This window comes from Sylvia atricapilla, chromosome 7 (assembly GCF_009819655.1).
Source record: "Sylvia atricapilla isolate bSylAtr1 chromosome 7, bSylAtr1.pri, whole genome shotgun sequence".
NCBI classification, from domain to species: Eukaryota; Metazoa; Chordata; class Aves; order Passeriformes; family Sylviidae; genus Sylvia; species Sylvia atricapilla.
Window position 1 is genome coordinate 27852774 of NC_089146.1, and position 22876 is coordinate 27875649.

The window sequence follows — 22876 nt, forward strand, 5'->3', positions numbered from 1 at the left end:
AAATCAGAATCTGCCTAGATTGAAGTGGGTTTTACTTAAATCTTCAAACAAATGGTGTGATATTCCTGCTCTTTTGCAAGAATCAGTAAGATTATGCTCTGTTTTTCCAGGTTCTTGCGGGGATGAATGTTTACTCTGCTGAATTTGAAAGGATAAAGGAAGAATTCAATGTCCGGGGATATCCTACAATCTGCTATTTTGAGTTGGTTATGTTTTGCTACTATTTTGGAAATCATGCACTCTTATATAATTGTGTGTTTTTATCTTTTAGGGCAAGGACTAAAACTTGTTTTGTTGCTTTAACAGGAAAGGAAAGTTCCTGTTCAACTTTGAGAACTTTGGTGCTACCGCAGCAGATATCGCAGAGTGGCTGAAAAAGTAAGGCACTGAACTTCATGCACTCCACCTTTTATGTACTCTTCATTATTTACAGAATGTAATGGTGTAGGAGCAGACATCTCTCCCTCCTTCCCTCTGCTCAGAAGAGCAAACAAAACTACCCCGCTGAGATCAGCTAAACTCATAGAGAGAGATTGACTAATGTTTGGTTTTTAGCATGCATGCCTTGCATTTCACAATTGCATTTTGTCTGTAATGGGAGACTGACTGTGGACTAAAATAATGCAGATACACAGATCTCAGCTTCATTAAAAATGCCAGCTTATATTTCCAGTGATCTTGGGTGCTTGAAATTAATACCTTGCAAAAGGTTTGACTTTTGTTGTGGTGTTAAAAATGTATTTACCAAGTGTGCAGTTTTTGTTGGTTCATCAGCCTTTAGCTGAAGCCTTTAAAGTGTCTTGCAGCAACAAACTGAAGATCAAGGCACCCTGGATAAGCAGTCACTTTTACAACATCTGTGTTTGCTGTCATGACATGAAAGTGTAGAAAGCACCTGGTTCTACCTAAAGAGAGCTATTTGCAGTTATAAACATTTCAGGGGCTGAATGAGCCTGTGGGACTAGCAGTTCAGAGACACACAGGAGAAGTGCGTGTGTATAGCTGCTCTGCAACATGTGGTGCAAATCCACATGGTCAGTGAAGCTGATGGAGCAGCTGGAGAGAGCTGAGGTAATGGTGATGGAGAAATCCCATTTGCAGATAGCCCAGGCTCTTGGGCGTGGTGTCATCTTTGTAACCCTCCCTCCTTTGCTTCAGTTGAGGAAACAATACTGAAATTAAGCTAATGAAAGGAAACAAACACATGGGAAGGAACAGACTGTTGCAAACTATTGTAATAGTACAGCTTAGCAAAATTGGCTCAGAATAAATGTATTTTTGCTGTACAATGGGGCTGTGCTGGGGATGTGCACATGGTTGCAGGTAGCCCAGGGTCTCCAGCAGCAGTAGGCTGAGTGCTTCAGGATTTAGAACCCACAAATGAAGTGAGAGCAGCATCCTGTTAGCATCAGGAGCTACAGACACTGCAAGTGAGTACTGCCCAGTGACTCAAACAGGAAGAATTTAGATAGTCATTAAACCCTCCTGTAGTCAGTTAAGCCTTCAAATGTGAGTGATCAAGATGGCAGCTCCAAGTTGAAGGAGATGATCATCCCTTGGAGCAAGGATATGGCTTCATCACCTGCACTTTGTTATGCTTTTCAATTCTGCAAGGATGTGGTTATCTCTTGGCTACCATATGTGAAACATTAGCTGTTTGGGGTGTTTTTTTTCCCCTGTCTGCCCACATAATATCCAGATAATCCCTGCAATATGCAGTACCTTTCTATCAGTGCTGTGACAGCAAGTGAACACAGCTACTGGAGGCAAAGCAGAACAGCTGCAAGCTCTTTCCAATGATAATCTCTGCTAACAAGCCACTGTGGGCTTTGGCTGATACTTCAGCAGTCCAGAGCTAAAGACAGCTGTTTGTCCTCACTTAGTGCATGCTTATTAGTTGCCCAGAAGATGATCTGAGCAGTAGCCTTGTGCCTATGTTTTGTGTAATACATATAACTTTTAAGGGAACCACATTGAGTGGTTATGTGTACTTACATTTTGCCAGTAATGTGTGCTTAAATTATGATAAATTAAATTGTTAATAAAACCACATAGAGTAAACATGCTACATACATAATATACTATTCTGAAGAATCTGCAGTACAGGTAGTCAAAATGGTGTGGCAAGGGCTTTAGGAAAGCCAAGGAGTGCAATGAGATAGCTGCAGGGTGTACAGACTATGTTTCAGAATAGCAGTATTAAAATATTGAAAGGTTGGTTTTGTACAGAATGTTACTCAGAGGACCAGAGCATGGCAGGGCTGTGGCAAGGAAAGCCAATGCATTTTTATACTGTGCATGCCTGTCCTGTCATTGTAGAGTCTTGAAAGCAAATCCAGCAGACATTGAGCTGTATGAAATGGCCCATTTTGTGTGGACAATGAGTATACTCTGCAGAAAAGCAGCTGTTCTCCCTCTTCCTCTTCTTGTTTTTTTTCCTCTAAATATTACTGGTAAAGTGCTGAAAGTGGGTGATCTTAGGCTCATTTATGGGAAGAACATGATATAACTTAATGAAAGTTAGAATTATTTAAATTATTGTCCATGCTTTTTCCTCTCAGGACAAGAACTGATAGTTTGGAGGGCTTTAATAGTTCTTTTTTTTTTTTTTTTTTTTTTTTTTTTTTTTTTTTTTTTTTTCTTCCCTACTTATTAAAGGTACTTCTTTCGTATACTGAAGTGTGCTAATGCATCAGTCTTACAGATACTTCACATTTTTTATCATCCCAATAGGCACTGGCCACTGTGTTATGGAGATTCAGATGTTTTTATGAGATGATAGAGATGAACCACTGCCTTAATCCAACACGAGAGATGCTATCTTGTACATACCACTTTTTTGTTAAATCTGATGCACAGCTGCATCAGCCTGAGTGGTAGGCAAGCCCAACAGCTTCTTGCTCCCTTCAACAGCTGCTTAGTTTGTCTTGCTGGTTTTATAGACTCTCCTCAGGCCCTTCCTTAGCATCAGCTACTCCGTTAAATCAAGAACTTGTTCTGTACTCTCAACTGAATTAGCTTTTCATAACTCTTCTGGACTTCTGTCATCCTGATCAGGTGTTGGGTATGCCTTGTCTCAGTGTTAAATGACATTTTAAATTTTGCTTGTTGCTTTCTCCAGGCCTTGAGGTGTTTCTTACCACCTCCTGTACAGGCTCATTAGCATGCACAGCATTTTAAATTAGGCGATTTGAATAAACATCCCGTGCCCTGCTTTACTAATTCCTGACTGAAATAGGTCATGCCAGGCCCTGCTAAACACCACCAGTGCTTTGCAGGCACTGTGTCCATGTTCACCATGCTCTGCTTACTCAACCCAGCTCCCAAATCCATGGAGGTGTCGTGGTGTTTGCTGGAAAGCCTTCACTCTGCCAGGATACCTGGACATTACTGCTCTCTGGGCTGCCTGGCCAGGTGCAGCTCTGACCTCTTATTTGATGTTTGCTTCTCAGTTTGGTTATCACAGAAGCAGCAGCAGAAGTGTGCATCACAGTTCTGCATGGATTGCTTAATTCTTGGATCACACCCATTGCTTACATCAACAGAATTTGCTATCTGAATCTGTGTATCTCTACTTCCTTTTTTTTTTTTTTTTTTTTTTTTTTTTTTTTTTTTTTTTTTTTTTTTTTTAAATCAAACTAGGCTTTCAGCCTAGAAATGAGTAAGGCAGGATAAATGAGTTATCATCTGTTTGCCATTCCTTGTTCCAGGCAGCTAACACAATAATACGTTTTAATCAAAATTAGTAAGTCTGCTTTCAGCAGAGATGGGGCCACATCCAGGCCTGTACTTTGCCAAAGAATTTGGGGAATTTTGGGGGGTATTTGGAACTCATTACTGCAACTGATAGAAATAGCTTCAAAGTCTGGCTCCCAGTGTTCATATGTTTGGGTGTCTTTTCTGTGAACACTGCTTTAATAAATAAAATGTCAATAGCATAGTTTAGTTCACAGCTGCCAAATTAATTCTCTTTTTAATGTGCATTAATAAAAGCCAAAACCAATTGTTTATTGGGATGATGAGCTCCAGAGGAGCATAGGTTCAGTTTCCAGACTTGCCACTGTGTCTTTGAGCAGTCTCTGTGGCTCTGACCCATCAAAGAGAATTGAACTCAGTTGCAATCATGGTGAAGTTGGTAGAACACATCACTTGCCTTTTAGGTGAAGCATGCAGCTGAGTGTCTTTGCTGAGTTATGCCTATAGGCCCACTGCAGAGTAAGGACATAATGATGCTTCCCTGGCTCACAAGAGCTGTTCAGGGAAAAACTATGGATTCCTGGGGAAATGGTGTGTGTAGCTGGCTCATGGTCCCAACACTGCTCCTCCTTTCTCTGCTGGCCCTAATCATGCTGTCAGTATCCAAGGTGATGGGTTAAATTGGCTGTTTCTGCTCACTGCTTTTTTCTTTCATTGCAATGGCTCCTGTGAACTACAAAGTGGGAATGCTGTGAGAAAGGGAGCATCCTGCTGAGGAGGGTAAAAGGGAAATAGAAAATGCATTTGATTTCTATAATGAAATAACCAAGCAGTCTGGATATCTCCTTGCTCCATCCCCTTCCATTGCCGATCTGTCCTCAGGAGCTTCTTGCAGATTTTTTTTGTTCCTCCTCCAGTTTTATCTGTGTTTCAGTGCCTGTGAGTTCTGGCTGGGTACAGTCATGGAAGCTGTGCAGTAGGGCTGGTGTGTCAGACATGTGTGAACATCTGCACAAAGTGGATCCTTACAGTTTGACTTGCCAAGATGACTGCTCAGCACCAGAGAGCTGCCTTTAAGCTGTGTCTGTTTGTCTTGTAGCCCACAGGCACCTCAGCCACAGGCTCCAGAGACTCCCTGGGCAGATGAAGAAAATGTAGTTTATCACCTGACGGATGAGGACTTCGACAAGTTTATAAAAGATCATTCATCTGTGCTAGTGATGTTCCATGCACCATGTGAGTTTGTTTTCTCTTCTGTACTCTGAGCCGAGTGCTTGCTAACGAAATCAGTGAAGTTTTTCCATGGAAATTTCACAGAACCATGAACTCAAAAGTCCAGGCTTTTCTTGTTTGTGATGACTGTTAAATACATAAGGCATGAAATGTTTGTGAAGTTGCTGAGTTCACATTTAGGATGGAGATGTGCCTCTGAAAGAGGAGCACTTTGAAGGCTGAGTCAAAACATAACTGAGGAATCTAATGATGCTTAAGTAGTCTGGGTACTCCTCAGTTTGTAGCATGCCTTCCCATTTTCAACTTCTCTTCAGTATCATTTGCTTTCAAAGCAGGACTCTGGTTGATTGCATAACACAACTTGAGAACCTTGAGCTCCTGGGTTCTTGTCCATGGCTGCTGCTATGTCATTTTGAGCATTTTCACTCCTATGTCCCAGTTTCTCTGGCAGTATAAAGGGTGATTGTCATTACATATTGTGCTGAACTATGCCAAAACTAGGCCTAAGTTTAGAAAGACTGCAGGACTTCTGATTACTAATGCAGAGTTGGTGGTGATACTACTTATTGTTCTGCTGAGACTGCATTGAACTGGTCTTTTTCATGATTTGAGATTTTAGCTTGACAAATAAAATGCAGTGGGTTGCCTTCAGGAAGCTGAAGGGGGCTCCAGCCACGCTGCCCTCCTGTATGCTCTTGGGTGGAAGAGTGCATTAACCTCTTAGTTCACTGTGGATGTAACTTGCTTCAGATACATATCTGGTTCTTCCAGTTGTTTGTGCCTGTGATGGACAGTTCAGGCTCCAATCTGCTACTGTGACACAGCTTCTGTCTCCTCTTGCTGCTGTGCTGGCAGCAATACTTGGGTGAGATGTTCATTTTCAAGGGCACAGATTTAAAGGTTAGGACTCTGGAGGAAGACTCTGTGCTCACAGCTGAGGGTCTTGGCACAGAGTCTGAAATCCTGCTTCCCTTTGAGCCAGCAGGAGTTAGCTCTGAAATGCCTTTTTTGCAGGTCTGCTCATAAGACTCATTTGAAAAACATACCATAATGAATTTCCTCTGCCTGATGAAATGTCTAAGAATTTGGTCCACTGAAGCAGGGCACTGACTGCTGTTTTGTCACTGTGTTCTCTGGATTATTTGTACTAATGAAGGTGGGACCGGAGATGAGCGCCTGGTCTGAAACCCCAAACACAAGTAGCAGAACTGATGAGGCCTGGTTTGCTCAGGAGTTATCCTTCGTTACCCAAATACTTCCTTCCTCAGATTTCCCTGCACCCCAGTGTGCAAGCGACAGCATGGGCTGCTGCTCCTCAGCAGCTGTGTGCTTGCTGAGCAGCTGCTGCTGAGCACAAATGTAACTCCTAAATTTCCCTCCTTTCCCTCTCTCTCTGCACAATGGCATGGGACGAGTGTCCCCTCTCTCTCAACATGTTCACAGAGATTTAGCAGTACTTTAAAGCTTTGCCTTTTTTTGAGTTTGTAAATGGGCAAAGGAGTCTGGTCATGTATTCAGGAGGAGGAAGAAATCAACAGTTGGCCCTGTAAAACTTATTCCTTCAGGAAGCCAGATGAAAAATAGATGAATACATACAAATGCAATCAAATTTTATATGTATATTTTGTATGATTCTGTTCAGTTTTAGTGTTTTTTTAGTATTTTCAAGAGCACAAGTAGCACAGTTTTGGGAGTAACAATATTGCATTAATTATTTTGAGAGTAGGGGTGCTTCCACACAGGTATGTTTTGTACTAAGGTGCATTCTGCACTAAGGTACAGCAGTACTTTGGCAAATGCTGTTTTGAAAGTAAATCAAATGCCTTAATTGGGCTGTCACAATCTTCTGATAACATTTTCCAGCTGCTCAAAACTGGGATAGAGAGTGTTCCTTGCTAGAATAACTCCATTTTAAATGCAACTCAACTATCTGGGCACTTTATTTACATTCAGGTGGTAATGGTATGCCTGCGTGCAGCATCCAGCTCCTACATGTGTAAACGATGTGTGTTGGTAAGAATCCTCTCTGGGCATCCTTAGCAGAGAGTATGAGGCTTGCAAACTAATTAATGATAGACAACCATAATAAACAGTTATCTCCATGATTAAAAGCTCTTCTCTTAGCACTTCTTAAATGTGCTAATGGTGTCACCTTATGAATATTAGGAGATAAATTATTCCAGTAAAAGAAGTGGTAAAACCAGTGAGCATCTTGTTTTAACCTTGGTAGCTTAGGCTGAGGAAGTTTTTTTCTAAAAATTATGTATTAATAATGAAGTTGAAACATCTATAAAATAGGCTCATAACACAGGATATACTTCTGTGTGACTACGAATAATCCAGGGGATTTCAGCACTGGCCTGGAATTAGCAAGTACTTAAAGTCCTGTGTCACCACGCAGCATACATGTGACTTCGAGTTTTTCTGGCACACTGTTGTGGTTTAGCCTCAGCCACAGCTCAGCCCCACACAGCTGCTGTGTCATGGTGGGGTGGGGGAAGAGTCTGAAAGCCAAGAAAAGTCATGGGTTTGTGAGATAAAGGTAGTTTATTAAGAAAAGCAAAAACCATGTACAGGCAAACCAAAACAAGGAATTTGTTCATTACTTTGCATTGACTGGCAGGTGCTTGACCATTCCCAAGAAAGCAGAACTTTATCACACACAGTGCTGACTTGGGAAGACAAACTCCATCGCTCTAAATGTGCCCCCTCTCCCTCTTCCCCAGTTGTATGGGCTGAGCACATCATGTGGTCTGGGATATCCCTGTGGTCATTTGGGGTCAGCTGTCCTGGCTGTGTCCCCTGACAGCTTCTTGTGCACCCCCAGCCTCCTTGTGGTGGGATGAAGTGAGGAGCAGGAGAGGTCTGGATTCTGTAAGCACTTCCCATCAATAGCTAAAACATCCCTGAGTTACCATCACTGTTCCCAGCACAAATCCAACTCATGTCTCAATACCAGCTACTGTGGAGAAAATGAACACTATCCCAGCCCAAACCATCACATGTACCTGAGGAGCTATTTTACTAGAAGGGAATTATTTCAGTGATGCTTTAATTGTGTATTCAGATGGCCAATGCGTTAATAGAGTGTAGTATGAAAAGAGGTGTGGGGAATTGGCAGCTTTTTATCTGCCCCCTGCCCCCAGTGCTGAAGATACAGCTGAACTTAACATATCCCAGGTAAATACCTGTGAACTGCACCATTAGGCACTGTGATGGATGTGGCCAGTTGGGTCTCCATGCCTGTGGCTGCTAATGATCATCCCTGAGGAGCACACTGTAATTATTTACAATCAGTTGCGCTTAGTAGCCCAGTCAAAGGCATGGCAACATTTAAAGTGCTGCCTAGCATAACTAAGTTCAAGGAGAGCAGCTAGTCTGTTTTTTAAACACATCAGGAAGGTCTGCAGCATGCAGCTTGCACCTCTTGGGATCAGAGACACCGTACCTTTTGTGCAGTAATTTATCACAACCATTAAACAGAAGATGTGCTGCTTCAGGTCATTACTGCTGGCTCTGAGCAAGGGTGGGCAGGATGAGTTCATCCTGCTTTCATTTCACAGGTCACTGGGGACACAGAGCAGGATTTCTAACCTTCTGAAACTCCTTTGTAAAGCCCTTAAGAGGATGTTCAATAAATCTGAATATTTAGCATAGGTAAACAGTGGTGACCCAGCCAGTCAGGGTCTGAAGGCACTCTCCTCCCCAGCCATCTGTGAAGGGTGTGTAGTGTTGTGCTTCTTACCTAAGCATTTTGCTGAAATTTCATAATTTCTCCCAAAGGATTTGGAGTTTTTACTTGGATTGATTATATTTGGTAACAGGAGATAGCAGTTATGTTAGCAGACCTATTTCTGAGTCTATAACAAAGGATTTATTGCACCAACCAAAGTTATTTCGGTACTGTAACATAACTAAGGGCACCGTTGCTGATTATGATAAGCTTCTGCTAGCAATGAGAATAAAGACTCCATGTCTGTATGTGCTTCTTGATATCTGTGCCTACAGCTGATTGATTTATTTAGATGCCCAAGATGACAGCTGGGTTCTGAATGTCTCTAAATTTGGGTTATGCTGCCAGTCAAGCGTTGTTAAATGCTTTAGTGTCATGGGTGCTCACTGGGGACTCAAAATGCTCCTGAGTCACTTGATCATGAAAAAATAGCCCTGTTTGTGTTTTCATTTCCCTCATCAAACTGTTTGCTGAGTCCAATGCAGTTTTTAAAATAATTCTGTCCAAAATATTTGCCAAATTAGTGAGGATTGCAGTCTTTCTGACTGTTTTGTTGAAGGAATAAACTCCCTACACATTTATCTTTTCTACATTTTCCGCACATTTTCCTCCAAATCACATCTCAGTCACAAAATAAACCAAACCAATTCACTGATAAGTCAATTCAAATGCCACTGAAAGGTTTTTAAAGTCCAGGATTGAAATTCAAGTCAACTCAGAAATGGTTTCTGGAAGTGTCTGCTGTTCATGCACAGGAGTTACTTTTCATTATGTTTTGTTAACACAAGCGACACTGCTAACATTTTAAAGGATACCTGTTCTTGCAGCCTCATGCAGAATAATGTCCTGGTGCCACTGTGAGCTGTAGCCTCCCTCTATACCTTCAGCAGGCACGGGTCTGAGGAGTCTCTGATGCTGCTGGTGGCTGTAGTCTGTCACCCCAGATGTTTGCTTGGGGCTGCTTTGCCCTCCCTCATACCCCATTAGCCAAAGTTTGTGATACAGCACTGATGCCAGAGGTAATGAGGAGAAAAAAGTGCTATGACTGTACTGTTAGTCTAAAAGTGCATTTGCTTTGTAAAGGATTAAACAATTAATATGTTCTCCTGCAACATTTCTACCTTGTATGCAAGCTTAAATTCAGGTTAAATCTGTGTTCCTCCGAGTCCTCTTCATAGGGCTCCTTCAGAGACTCTATAAGCTGATTGCAGGACTTAAGGTTAGAAAAAATGTCAATAACCTTAGTCGGGTATTGGAGCCGTTGTGGTTTTTCCTCCATTGATAAAGAGGGAAAGCAGGGAAAATGCAGCCTAATAGACCTTTGCTTGCTTCCTCCCAGTGGCGAAGGGAGTGCAAAAATAAACCTTGAAATGATAAAGTGCACCACAGTTTTCATGTGATGTTGAAATGTCCATGAAATTCCTTTCCTGTCCTCGGATATTTTCTCTCCCTTTATAAACCGACCCGATAAATTATGCAGTTGCTGCTTTCCAATGTCAGCTATTCAGCTGTTCAGGGTTTTAATTGCACAGGGAGTGGCTTTATCAATTTAGCTTTGAAAAACAGCTTTTCACACCCTTCACTCCTTCCCTCCTTCTTCCAGTGCATTTAAACCCAAGGTTTTAAGCGACTTTGTGAACTCATTATTAAGGATCCCAAGCAATTAGCCTAGTACAAGAAGAAGGCCTCAGCTTCTAACCAAGTAGTGAACTTGGCTCTCTCCCTGCTTTCAGTGGCCTTGTTTTTGTTTCTTACTGCTGCATGTGGTGAGATTGGGATGCAGAAATCCATTGCTCGCTTTAGATATGGAGCAAAGTGAACCCAAAATATGTGCACAAAATCAAATCTATTTCTTCAAACCATGTTTTACAATTATAAATAAATAAGTCTCCCTTTCAGACCCCCACTGGTTCCTTTTGAAAACAAGCTATGTTGCTGTGGGCTCTGATTGGGATGTCTGTTGGCAGCATCAACAGAAAGGCCATGAGTTGAAAAGGCTGAAGAATAATCTACTCTACAGCCTGAAAAAAATGGCCTTTCTAGCACAGGTCAGCAGCAGCCTAACATTGGCAGCCTGTGATAAATAAAGAAATTAAATTACTTATAAATAAATAAAGTTTTTCCATGCTATTTCATGATTCAATCAAAGGGTGTTTTTTTTTTAAATGTCAACCAACACAGTTGTTCCAGCAGAGGTTAAAGGCTTGTGGGTTATCCAAACACCCAGCAGCACTGAATGTGGATGGAAGCATCCTTTAATTTTAATTTGTCTGTGTCATATATGGCACTTGTGATTTTCAAAATAGAACATTGGTTGTGTTTAGTGGCTACATATAGAGCCTTTGGAATCTGTCTTCAGCTGTAGAGGCTCTGGGATCAAGGCAGACAGGGGGTAGCAGGGAGGCTGGTTTTGAGACCTTTCATGTCTGGATTACTGGAATTTTGTAGTGTGTTGTACAAGCTGGAAGGTTGTAGTGTGTAGGGCATATGGAATCTGATCAGATGCCATATCCCCATGATCCAGGTGCATATACTAGCCCATAGGAAGCCACACAGGGAGACATTTATGTGTCGGGGTGCTTGCTGTGGGCTCAGTCCTGTTCATAGCAGAGCCTGTGAACGTGTTCTCCTTGTTTCAGAGTAGAGAAAGCTTTGAACAAGCCAGACTTTCTGGGCTGTTATGTGGGTCACAGACAGTGCCTGTCTCTGGTGGGGTTTTGGTGGAGCAATGCAGATGTCAGGGTGGCCTGTTGCAGTGCCCACATCACTGAAAACTGAATTATTGTGTAAGGGCAGTCTGATGATGAATGTTGCTGTTTAAGAGTCTGGACAGATTGTTGAAGAGAAAAGATCTGCTTCTATTTCAGAATCGTGTTTCCTGACTCTCTTATGTCCCATAGGCTCCTAATTTTAATGTTGCCTTAGAGTATTTTTAATGGAATGTATAATAAAATACTTCCCTGTACAAGCATAAATTGTGCCAACTTTCTGTGCATTGTATGTGTGTACTTCTCAGCTGAAGATTCCTGGCAGGCTTCTGGAGCAGATACATTCTTCATGTAAACCAGTTAGAAATCGGTACATTCTTGGCTTCAGAATCTGCTTCCACTGAGATGAGCAAGTCCTGACTGTTGGTTTCAGAGAGAGGAGATCTGGGACACTTAGACTGTGTTCTTCATTATTTAAAAGCATGGAAGTCTATAGCAAAGTGTTGCTTGATACTACATATATTTGAATATCACAAGAAATCTTAAGGAGTTCAGCGTAGTGACCTGCCTGTGCAATGACCTGTCTCATTAAACTAATTACAGAAATTATTTTCAGGGAGATTGAATCACACATTAAAACAGAAGTTCTTGGAAAGGCAGCAAAGCAGTAAAATGAAGAACCTGACATGGATTTTTCCTTTTAATGACAATACCACTCATGTATCTCAAGGATCTAAAAATAAAAATCAATAGGGGTTTTTAGTGGTACTTAATATAAATAGGAATGTGAAGAGTATAAGAATCCTGATAATTATCTTGCGCAGTAAAACTTGATAGGATACCTAATGAAAGGGTCGAAGACAGTAATGACTGAGACCATTGTCTCTTTTTTGTCAGTCTTCTGATACTGGAGTACACAGTTCATATGGGATTATTGTCTCTTTGAAGCAGTTTGTGCTCTTTGAGCAGGGCATGGTCATAAAAAAGGATGATCCAGTGATAAAAGCGATAGCCTTGGCCTGGAGATGTAAAAGTTTAGTTCTTTGCTTTGCTTTGATTTGTACAGTCACAACCCAAGTCACTAAATATTTGTCTCGGTTTCCAACCTGTGAAGTGGAGATAACATTTCACCTTGTGTGGGAGTTTTATCTAGCAAGCCATGGCCAGGCTGCACGCTGCTCCAGGATTGCAGGAATTGAGATATGGAAGGTGTATGAGCACTGCAAAGTCTTGATTAACGTGAAGGAAGTAGGATTTTGCCTTTGGTGTTCCCTGGCTTGTGGCAGACATCAATTTTTTGGCCCCCAAGTTTAGGAAACCCCATCTGCCACTGGGTGAGCACAGAGCTCAGACAAGATTATCGCTGCTGGAGCTGATGGCTCACAACCTGGTTACACCTCATGCCAAGCCTAAAAGGGGGAGCCTTGACTTGCTCTGGTTCAGCATCATGACAGGGAGTGGCAAAAAAAAAGTGGGGTGCTTTGGGCTGCTCTACCTTTGGGCTGGATCTTGGCTTGCTCTGTGGCATGATGCTGTTCTGGGGGCGCAGTGTGTACACTGGATAATTTACTTGGAGGCAGTCGTGGGTGTTGAGCAGAGTGCAGGGTAGAAGTAAAGGAGGAAGGAAATGAGACCAAATGTGGGTTTTGGGGGCTGTGAAATTTGGGAGGTTTGTTTGAAATGCATTGCTGTGCGCTCATCTCCAATTGGGAGCAATTACTTTCTCTATTAAAGAAGACATTTGCAAAGGCTATTCCAATCAGAAAAAAAGCTTCATGTGAATGTGTGGCAGGTGGTGTGAAGGGAACATTAGTTTCTTTGGGGATTTGCTGCCTCATTTCTCACATTATTATTGCCTTCCCTCTCTCCTAACGAGTCCTTATCGACTGACTCAGCCTGTGACATAGGAGTAGCTGCTGGAGCACCAAGGAGCAGCTGAGAGGTGATGGTTGAAGAGAGACTGGCCTCATTCTCTGGGTATTTGTTGTAGGTTGTTTAGGTGTTCAGAGGGGTCTTTTAGAGGACTTAGGTAATTCTAGCTGTTAAAAATCCACATTTGAGTGCATGAATTGGGTGACTGTCCTCCTGGCAAGCTTGACCCCAGGGTACATATAAGCCCTTACTGCTCTTGTGGTAAGTTCTGATAGGAATGAAGCATAACTTATTTTATAGGTTTACTTTGCTTGTCTCTAATGATGGAGTAACAGTAGGAATTAGCTTTAAGAATTAGACTCCAGGTTTATTTTTTCTTAAATAAATTAATTTTCTTGCTTGGATAAGCTCAATATACTCTGCAGGGCTCTTGTTAGGAAAGTGCCTTACAGTATCTCTGCTACTTCAGTCATTACCAGTGGAATTTTCATTGTCAGGTTTATCTTCCTAAATACTTTATGGCTTCAACTTTTATTCTGTGGAAGGTAGAGAACTTATCTAAAGGGCAAATAGTGAACAGAGACACCTAGAGTGAGATATTGCTTGCCTGCCTGTCTGCTCCTGGTGCCCTTTCAGACGGTGAGTTGGCAAGTGATGCCATTTTTCTGAGTTACTAATAAATGAATCCATTGCTTGGACACTGAGCCATTGTGCTGATGGTGGAGCTGTGTTTACTGGGGTTCTGGCTGCTTGTGGTTGGCAACTGTGCCTGCACACTTCTCCTAAATAGGTGAGTAGATCTCAGATGGGTGCCACTTCTGCTGTGGCTTTGGACAAAAACTGTGCATTCTGCATAGCATCTCTTCTTGATAATGTGACCTTTCCAGATATCTTCACAGTAATATTCAATGTCATCATTCCTTTTAACACCCCTGCCCCATGAGCTTGAGTTCCTTGGGATGTACCTTTCTCGGGAAGATCTCTTTGCATGGCAAGTATTTTGCTGATGTCTTGTATAAATTGCATCGTAGGAAAGAATTCACAGGTTATGCTGTTTTTGTGAGCTGAACATTCAAGGCTCTTTCATCTCACCTGTGTTCTCTGATATTTTCACTGCTAAATTCAAAGCATAAAGTCTTCCATAGTAGGGTAAGAGTGTGAGGGAAAGCAATGCAACTTCTCTTCCCTCCTTAAGGTAGAATTTTATTGTTTACCTGGCAGTGGAGAAGAACCTTTTTTGGATGTAAAATAATTCTGGCTTAATTGAGAAGGAAACCTTCTGGTGGTATTTTTCATAAACTCTCAAGAGTTTCACCTTAAGGCAACCATGCTGTTGTCTCACATTTCAATAGGGGAAGATTAATTTTCAACACCTACTCAGGGCCATGTTCCTCAGAGCTGGTGTAGGAAGTGTAATTCATATCTCCCTATGCCAGCTGATCCACCTTCCTTCACTTCTTTTCCCTCCCAAGAGGGATGGGAGGAGGCACCATCATCTCCCAACACTGATTTCTGCACTTGCACCACAGTCTTGAGTGAGAGTGTATATGTGCAGTTTTGGTATATACGTGCAGTATAATCTCCAGTAGCCAGAAGCTGAAACCACCTTTGGAATGAAAATAAGGAACCGTGTGATTTTTTGTTTTAGTTTATTTTACTTAAAGATGATGATTAACTTTGAGGTTGTTCCTGGATGTGTGCTGGAGTCTGTGCTGTGCAGATGGGGTATATTTTTTCAAAGGCTGCTTTCAGGAGTCCAGCTCAGCCACGGCCCCCTGTGAGCTCAGAAGCAGAGAATGCACACTGAGGGCAAGATAGAGCAGAAATCTCTCTCCTTGCCTGACTCCCAGGAATCCTTGGGAGGCAGCAGCCTCTGACTGACATTAGCCTTGGAGAATATTCACCCTTTCCCCTGGGCCTGAGTCAGCAGAAGATACGCTCCAGTGTGACCAGAAATAAAGGCAGAAGTGTGTGTTGTGCAGTTCACCAGAGCTGCTGTCTTTTAAATCCCGTGGAGGCAGCCTGCAGGACCCACTCCATGTTTGCCCCCCTGTCCAGGGCTGTTGCTGGCTAAAGGTGGCCCTTCTGGTGGAGCTGTGAATATGGCTCAGCTGCAGACTGAGTTCCTGGAGGATATGTTTAGTTGATCTCTCTTCCCAGTTTGATCTGATTTATGAAATGCATCCAACTGTCTTTTTTAAAAATAAATAAATAGTTTTAACTCATACTACAGCTGTCTCAAACTGTTACGACTCTTCTCCTGAGCAGTTTCAGTAATGCTGGGAGGGAAGAAATTATGCCACCATAGAAAAGATAAGATGGTGTCTGGGTTTGGGTCACTACCGCCTCAGCAAGTCATACAGACAGGAGAAACAGTGACCAATTTGTAATGATTTTGTGCCCCAGCTTCGCACTGAAGGGCTCCTGGACACAGGCAGAGACTTTCTTCTGTGTGCCCATGCTGGGACTGGATTTGCACAGCTCATTGCACGCACAGATTGCCTGTGGTAATGCCAGTGAGGTGGTGATGATGGCGGGGCCGAGGCGCTGCAGTGCTCTGGGATGAACTGTGCAGCCCACGCAGCCGCGGCATTCGCTGCAACCGCGTAGCATGACTGCAATAATCCAAACTGCTGTAGTGCTTTCCTTTTAATTCTGTATTTCTAGTTCCTCTGAGTCTTTTCCAGGCTGACCTTTCATAGGCTTTGTCTTTTGTAAAGCCGTAAAGCTGTTTGCTTGTCGCTGATCTCTAAGCAATGTAATGCCTGATGGAATCAAACCTGCCTTTAAAAATACAGTGTTGGGGGTGGGGTGTCTGGATTTGTGTATGTATGTGCACATTTCTAGCTGTTGGAAATTTGAATTCAAGGTTGAATTCATGTTAAAGATGTTGAAAATACACCTCTTAAAAGAAAGCATAAAGTCTTGAAACGTTGTCTTTAAGTATCTGGAATTTCACCTGGGTGTGCAGTGCTGCTGGTGAGAGGATGAATGGTTTGGTGGGAGTAAGTACCCAGAGGGAAAAGATTGTGCAAAATTCTTTGAGCTCCTGATCCTTCCTAAAGTGATTTTTTTATGTTCATTCATGGAGATCATGGCATGGCCTGACTGCTTTGACCATTGTGACTATTAAGTGAACATGCAACCAACATGATTGCAAATTCATACCTGTGATTATGGGGACAAACAGCTGCTTTTGTCATCCTCCCTCCCTGCCAAATTTGTGGATGATTTTCCATCAGATGTCTGCAATGCAGATGGCTAAATTATGCAAGGGAGTCTGCAGCTGTTGTAGTTTATGCTCTCCTACACTGGTGAAGGAGCTGTAGACTGCCTCATGTCAGACCTGAGAGATCCTCTTTTACAGGACGCATAAGAAGTCTTTGCATGTTTCAGACTTCCATGGTAGAAGAGAATACATTTGTGTTGTTGCGTGGGTGAGAAGAGGGCTGCCTGGCATTTGTGTGTCCTTGCTGTGGCTGCAAGGACTGTGTCTCCCATGCTCCATGTAGATACTCCTGCTTTTATATGTAGGCATGCAAGTTCAAAGCTAACAATGTTGACTTAGAAGAACTGGCTATTCTGCTGTTTTCAGAGGTCACTGCTCCTCTGGGAATAAGAATGGAGAAACCAATGTGTTATCCCCAAGTGTTAAATGTTTAGAGGGTGAAGGTGCATCTGATTTTTTTTACTTTCTTTTCTTTTCTTGAAGTTGTTTGTAAATCTTCTATGAGTGTATTCTGAACTGCCAGTGGCCCACTTGCTGAAAGCAGGGCATGTTTTGTGCTTCAAATTTGTTTTCTCATCAGGCTAATGGAGGTATTTTTGGTATGCAGCTATAGATGGATATAGAGTTGGCATGATACGACAAATAACTGGTACATGATAACAGTATTCGAGCAGTTCTGTTGATGACAGAAATGTAATGATTCTTTAAAATCTTTATTTGCAATTTAGTTTACCTCTAGGGTTCTTGATGTCAGAAATTGCTTCTTCACAACTGCTTGGATGTTGTCTTTTATCTCTTGCTTGTCACGCACACTTCAGATCCTCAGACAATGTTGTCTTGAAATGAGAGGACATGGCCAAAAGCATGGCATTTATTTATATAGTCATAATAACCTGAAAGCAGCAAACAGTGAATGACAAACAGAGATTTATATTCTTGGGACACCACTGAGATAGCATATGCAGGAGCTTAGCTGGAGCTGCTTGACTGGTTTTCTGCCTGTAAAACCTGGTTCTAACAGTAAAAGTACTTGTATTAGTTCATTTCTGAAAAGATTTGGAGCAACTGTGTTGCAAGTCTTTGCCATGGTGCTGAACAGGCTGCTGTAACAGATATTTCCTTGGGGAAAGAGTTGCTTGGTACATCTGTTAGGCTTTCCTTTGTCCTTGTGCTGCTCGGCCATTCACTTCAGCATTGCTCTGTCCACACTTGGCTTTTGCCTCTACATTTGCATATGGTCACACTACAAAGGACAAAGTGCTGAGCAGGTGTTGTCCTCTGCCCTGCAGTGGGGCCTGGAGGGAGGTGACTTGTCTGCACTGGGGTGATATGGGGTCCTTTGATCACCACTGTCTGGGGGTGCAGCTGAGCTAAGCTGTGTCACAGTGACTACACCAAAGGAAGGAGCTGCTTATCTGCCCATCTGCGCAGTGCAAGTGAGAAGATTGATTATAAATAAACTGGGAAAGGAGAATTCTTACTTCATTTAGACATCTGTTTTAAAAATGGTTAGCAAGGGTGCATACCAGATGTCCTAGCACTGATTGTTGTAAGTTTTGACTTCTTTTCCCTTATCTTGTAACACTTCCTTTTTGCTTATTTATGTGCTCTTTCAATCCAAGCCTTGCCCTAGCAGCCTGGGGCTCCTTTTGTGCAAGAGGAGCAAGATGAGGTGTGAGAGCTCAGAGGAGTTGTCCTGCACTGGTCAGAAGAACCAGGCACTGAACCTGGACTGGTTTCTGCTGCCAGATGGAGAGTAACTCTGTCTTGCACCTCTGGAGCAGCTGCCTGTCTTCTGCAAGAGAAGACTGAGGCTGTGGGAGTTCTCTTGGATAGACACCTACAAGACTCCTGGTGTTCCCACCAGCCGTGACCCACAGAGGCTCAGAGGATGGCAGTGCTTGGAGTAGGCACAGGACATCCTTGTGTTGACTGCTGCCCTTCTTCTCACCTGGGATTGAATGAGTCACTTCCATTGCTTAGTCTTTTAGTTTTAATATCAGTAAACACTGAACAGGACAGTGCATCTTCCAGAAGCACATCTGTCACAGATGCCCACTGCAGACCTGTGGGCTCCTTCCATTGTCCCAGCAGCACACAGGAGCATCTGGCCTCAGGGCCTGTAGGGTTCTTGTTATTTTCTCCACTCATTTTATGATCAGAAAGCTAGAGGAGCGTAGCACAGAGGGATGAAGCTGCTGCTGAGCACCCTAATGTAGCAATCAAAGGAGAGGCAGTGACCTTGGAATTAATTTGAATAACTTTTCACTGGCCTCAAAAATTTAATGGCAATATTCACAGGATTAGTCAAAGATAGGATAAATAATCATAAGAGAGATTAATTGATTTGCAGTGTGTAGGTCTGACTTCTAATTTGTATGTCCCCTTTTCTACAATGGTAGGTGAAAGCAGGCAAAATTCTCATGAAGACAGTCAGAAAAGCATAGTTTATTGTGGGAGAAACTCTTAAAATTTGTTGTCCCTCTCTCAGGTTCAGTTTAATGCTGTGATTTTTTCCAGGCTAATACATCATGCTGTCCTCTGTCAGGAGTAGAACAAACATTCACGATAAAGATTTGAAGACTTCAGTTTGCATTTAAGTGCTTTTTAAAGATCTGATGTTGCTTCCCTTTATTTCAAGCTTGAAGTGAGTTAGCTTTGTGGCAGTCAGTAGTGCTGTGTCCGTGTGATGTTCATGAAAAAGCCTGGAACAGTGACATTTCATGGTCTGGATATCTTGATCCAAAATATTACTTACATGATTTTCAGAGGCTTGGATATTTTTTCGTTTTCTGGGTAAAATGTGCCTGTGTTATTGGTTTGGTTTTTTTCTCCTCTGCATAGCTTTGTGAAAACTCTGGTTTTTGATGCCTTTGGTTGATCAGATCTAATTAATGATTGTAGTATAATTTGAATATAGAGTGGATTACATGGATGCTGTGGCTAGAGCACAGTATGAACCTTGCTGTGGCTAAGGGACACACTGTGTAAAGCCCACCAAGGTGAAGTTAGCCCTGCAGAAAATCATTGTTTGTACAGACTTAAGCTACCTAATTCAGAGAAGTTCCCAGGTATCTGAACTGGGAATTCGCTTTGGTTAAAAGCGAGGAAGAGCACAAAATGAATAAAGTTCCCTGCTCCTAAAAGGAGAAATAAATCAACTTGGGCAGGTGTCAGAGGGATCTGTCAGCCCCTTACACAAAGCCATATGCCTGCAAGTTTTCTGTGGGTGGCAAATAAATCATTTTGCCAGCCTCTTTTGTGCTTTTAACCAAGATAAGCAGTGCTGAGACAGTAACTCTTCCTCAGCCTGTCCCCGCTTCTTCCTGAATTCACCTGTGAAGCTGTCGCATCAGATTCCCAGCATTCTCACACCACGGTGCAAAATAAGGCAAAGTTTTCTCCACCAGCTGAGCTCCCCTTGTTGTGCTGCTCCTACCACATTATTGCTTTTTGCTTAGAAGAATGGCGTGGGGCTGTTCAGTGCTGTGGTCTCTGTGCAGATGACTAAGCGCTGTGGACTGTAGCTGGTGTTTGAACAGGAGCTGGTCTGAGATCAACAGCTTTGGTATTTGCTGTAGTTCTTAGGTGGGATTTGCAGTTGTTTTTCAGATGTGTTCACCCTGTTGTATAAACATGCCCTGAAAGTGTTCCATGATGTGCTGTGGTGGCTCTGTTTGCTCTGGTGAAGTTACTTACACCTGGACATCTTACTGCTTCTTGCTGCAAACACTTTTTGACTTGTGCTACATAAAACATGTTTGTCTGGTTGAGTTCAGGCTCAGCTTTGTGTCTGCTGGCTTCAGCAGTCATCCCATTAGAGAGAAACAAAGCAGCACTGAGCTTCAGAGTCTTTGGTTTATTTTCTTTTGGACAGAGGTATAAAAATAGCCCCAGCCTTGTTCCCCGAACATCTCAGAGTCGGCTTTTGCTGGCAAGCATTGAAACACATTTCTAGCTATATCTTCTGGTACAACTTTCAAAAGCTCAGCAAAGTCTGGGCTTTCAAGTGCCCACTCCAACAATAACAGCTCAGGAAAGCGAGCTGGCTGCTGCTGCAGACAAGAGGGAGAGGTGCAGCAAAGCTCTGCCTGGGGATTGCAGCGCACTGGGCAGGCGAAGACAGCACACCGGGGCTGTGCCAGCGCCTTGTCCCAGTGCACCTCCAGTCTGACCACCCTCACCGTGCTGGGTGGTCACCCCAGCCACCCTGTCCCTGTGCTCTGTCACAGAGGGGCTGCCACTCCCTTGGGGACAGCGCAGGGGCTGTCACTGAGGCTCAGAATTGCACTGGAGGTGCCAAAGTGTAAAACTTCACGTTGCAGCAGGAACCCTTGCCTGGGCCTGAAAATTCAGCCTGCCTGCAAGCAACTGCACCAGCTGAAAGCAGTTTAATTTACACCCAAATAATTTATTCTAAGTCTGCTTTTCTCACTCATGCATTCATTTTACTTTATTGTAATGTCAGCACTTAGCAGTGAAGTAATGGCAGATCTCTGGAGAACTTCTCACAAGCGAGAAAGCACCATTATCTCAGTTTTACAGATCCTGCTTATGTTGGGAACATATGTGGTGGTGTAATTACACTGATGTGATTAAATCAGTGCAAATCCTTGCTACAGGGACATGCTGCACCACTGTAAAGCAGGGCTTATTATCAGTGCAGTTGAATTCAAATTATATCATTCTATTAAGCCTCCAATGAGTGTCACAAAGTCACGTGAGGAGCTGTGTTGTTTCTTTTTAAACCAGATAAAGATTTGGAAACTGAAATGGGTGAGGTTGTGCCTTGCCCAAGAGCATGCTAGAAGCAATGGGCTTGACAAATGTTTATAGTACTTTTTGTAAGGAAAGAGGTGTGGGTGTGGAAGCAGGAGTGTACTATTATTGTTGTTGTTATTATTAATAAATTGAATTCTTTGTTTAAATTCTTTATTTAAATTCTTTGTGTCCATTTTGGACAAAATCCTATATCATACTAGACTTTACAGATATATTAAGTAAAATGTGTACAAAATTCTAATAAATCTTTATTACATTTTGGATTTTGATAATGGCTGGATGGGTCAATCAATAACCATGGTGTATACAACTTAATTGTATTTTTTTTTTTTTTGGCAGGGTGTGGGCACTGTAAGAAAATGAAGCCAGAATATGAGAAGGCTGCAGAGGTTCTCCATGTAACCAGTGATGTAAGCTAATTTCCTCTATTATATCCTTCAAATAATCAGTAATAAATAACTAGAGTAATAAAAGTGACTTTTCTCCCTACAACAAATTCAGCTGTTCTCATCCTCCCACAGGACCCTTCAAAATGTGCTTCCAAAGTACAGTCTCATCGCTAATGCATGAGCCCTGCCAAAGTCTGAGAAAGAACATTCTGTCTTGAATGAAAACAAAATCGAAAAATGTTTATGTATTCTGCTGTAGGCCTTATACATAATATGATCAAATCCAAAAATGGATTTTTTTCCCCTTACTTAAAGGCATTGAATGTGAAGAAACATAAGCTTTTATTTATGAATTAGACTTGGAAAAAAAACAAAAGGGTTTGATCCCTGTTGCAAATATCCTGATTTTAATGGTTGCACCACTCCATTAGCTTCATCATAAGTGCCCCATCAGCATGGCTGGAGAAGAGAGATCCAATAATACAAGTATTATTGTTATTGATTCAGTCTCATGCTGTGTATGCCATGCAGGAGGAGAAGTAGAATCGGTCTCCCCCATACTTTAGGCATCTTCTGTGGAGACATCTAGAGTTCCTTTGTTGCTGTTGGAGAGGACGAGATGAGAAAAACAAAGATCTGATGAATCACGCTCTACAAATGCCTGTTCTTCTGTGTGTCTAAAGGTGGTCCACAAAAAGATGTCCACAAGTTAGGGAAAGATGAATTTGCCTTAAAGTCAACTTATCTTTAGCAGTGCTTGTTTCTTCTGGGAGAAACAGGGATTTCTGGGAGGAAATGCAATTTCTGGGAATGGCTCTTAAGCATTATAAAGTGAATTATATAAAGAAAATCCTTCAGAAATGGGAGGGGAACAAGTAAGACTCTGGTAACATTTAGTCCATAGTATGTCCTCTTCTGGTTTTGCATCAGTCCTCTGTGTCTTTCTGTATGGCTGTGCACAAAATCACAGAATTAATCAGGTTGGAAAAGACCACTGAAATCAAGTCCAACCCATGACCAAGCACTACCACGTCAACTAGACCGTGGCACCAAGTGCCACATCCAGTCTTTCCTTAAACACCTCCAGGGCTGGTGACTCCACCACATCCCTGGGCAGCCCCTTCCAATGGCTAATCACCTTTTATGTGAAAAAATTCTTACTCATGTCCAACTGAAGCCTCTCCTGACACCACTTAAGACTATGTCCTCTTGTCCTAGAGGCAGCAAAGGCAGC

General features: G+C 42.5%; 1 protein-coding gene across 1 annotated transcript in view; it reads left to right on the top strand.

The window, feature by feature from the left end:
* Positions 1-22876, top strand: part of PDIA5 (protein disulfide isomerase family A member 5) — a 97469-nt gene that overhangs the window by 44232 nt on the left and 30361 nt on the right. Inside the window, exons 9-12 of the mRNA XM_066323078.1 lie at positions 111-202; positions 307-378; positions 4796-4932; positions 21593-21663. Coding sequence (XP_066179175.1) covers positions 111-202; positions 307-378; positions 4796-4932; positions 21593-21663 — 372 coding nt within the window. The remainder of the gene's footprint in view (positions 1-110; positions 203-306; positions 379-4795; positions 4933-21592; positions 21664-22876) is intronic.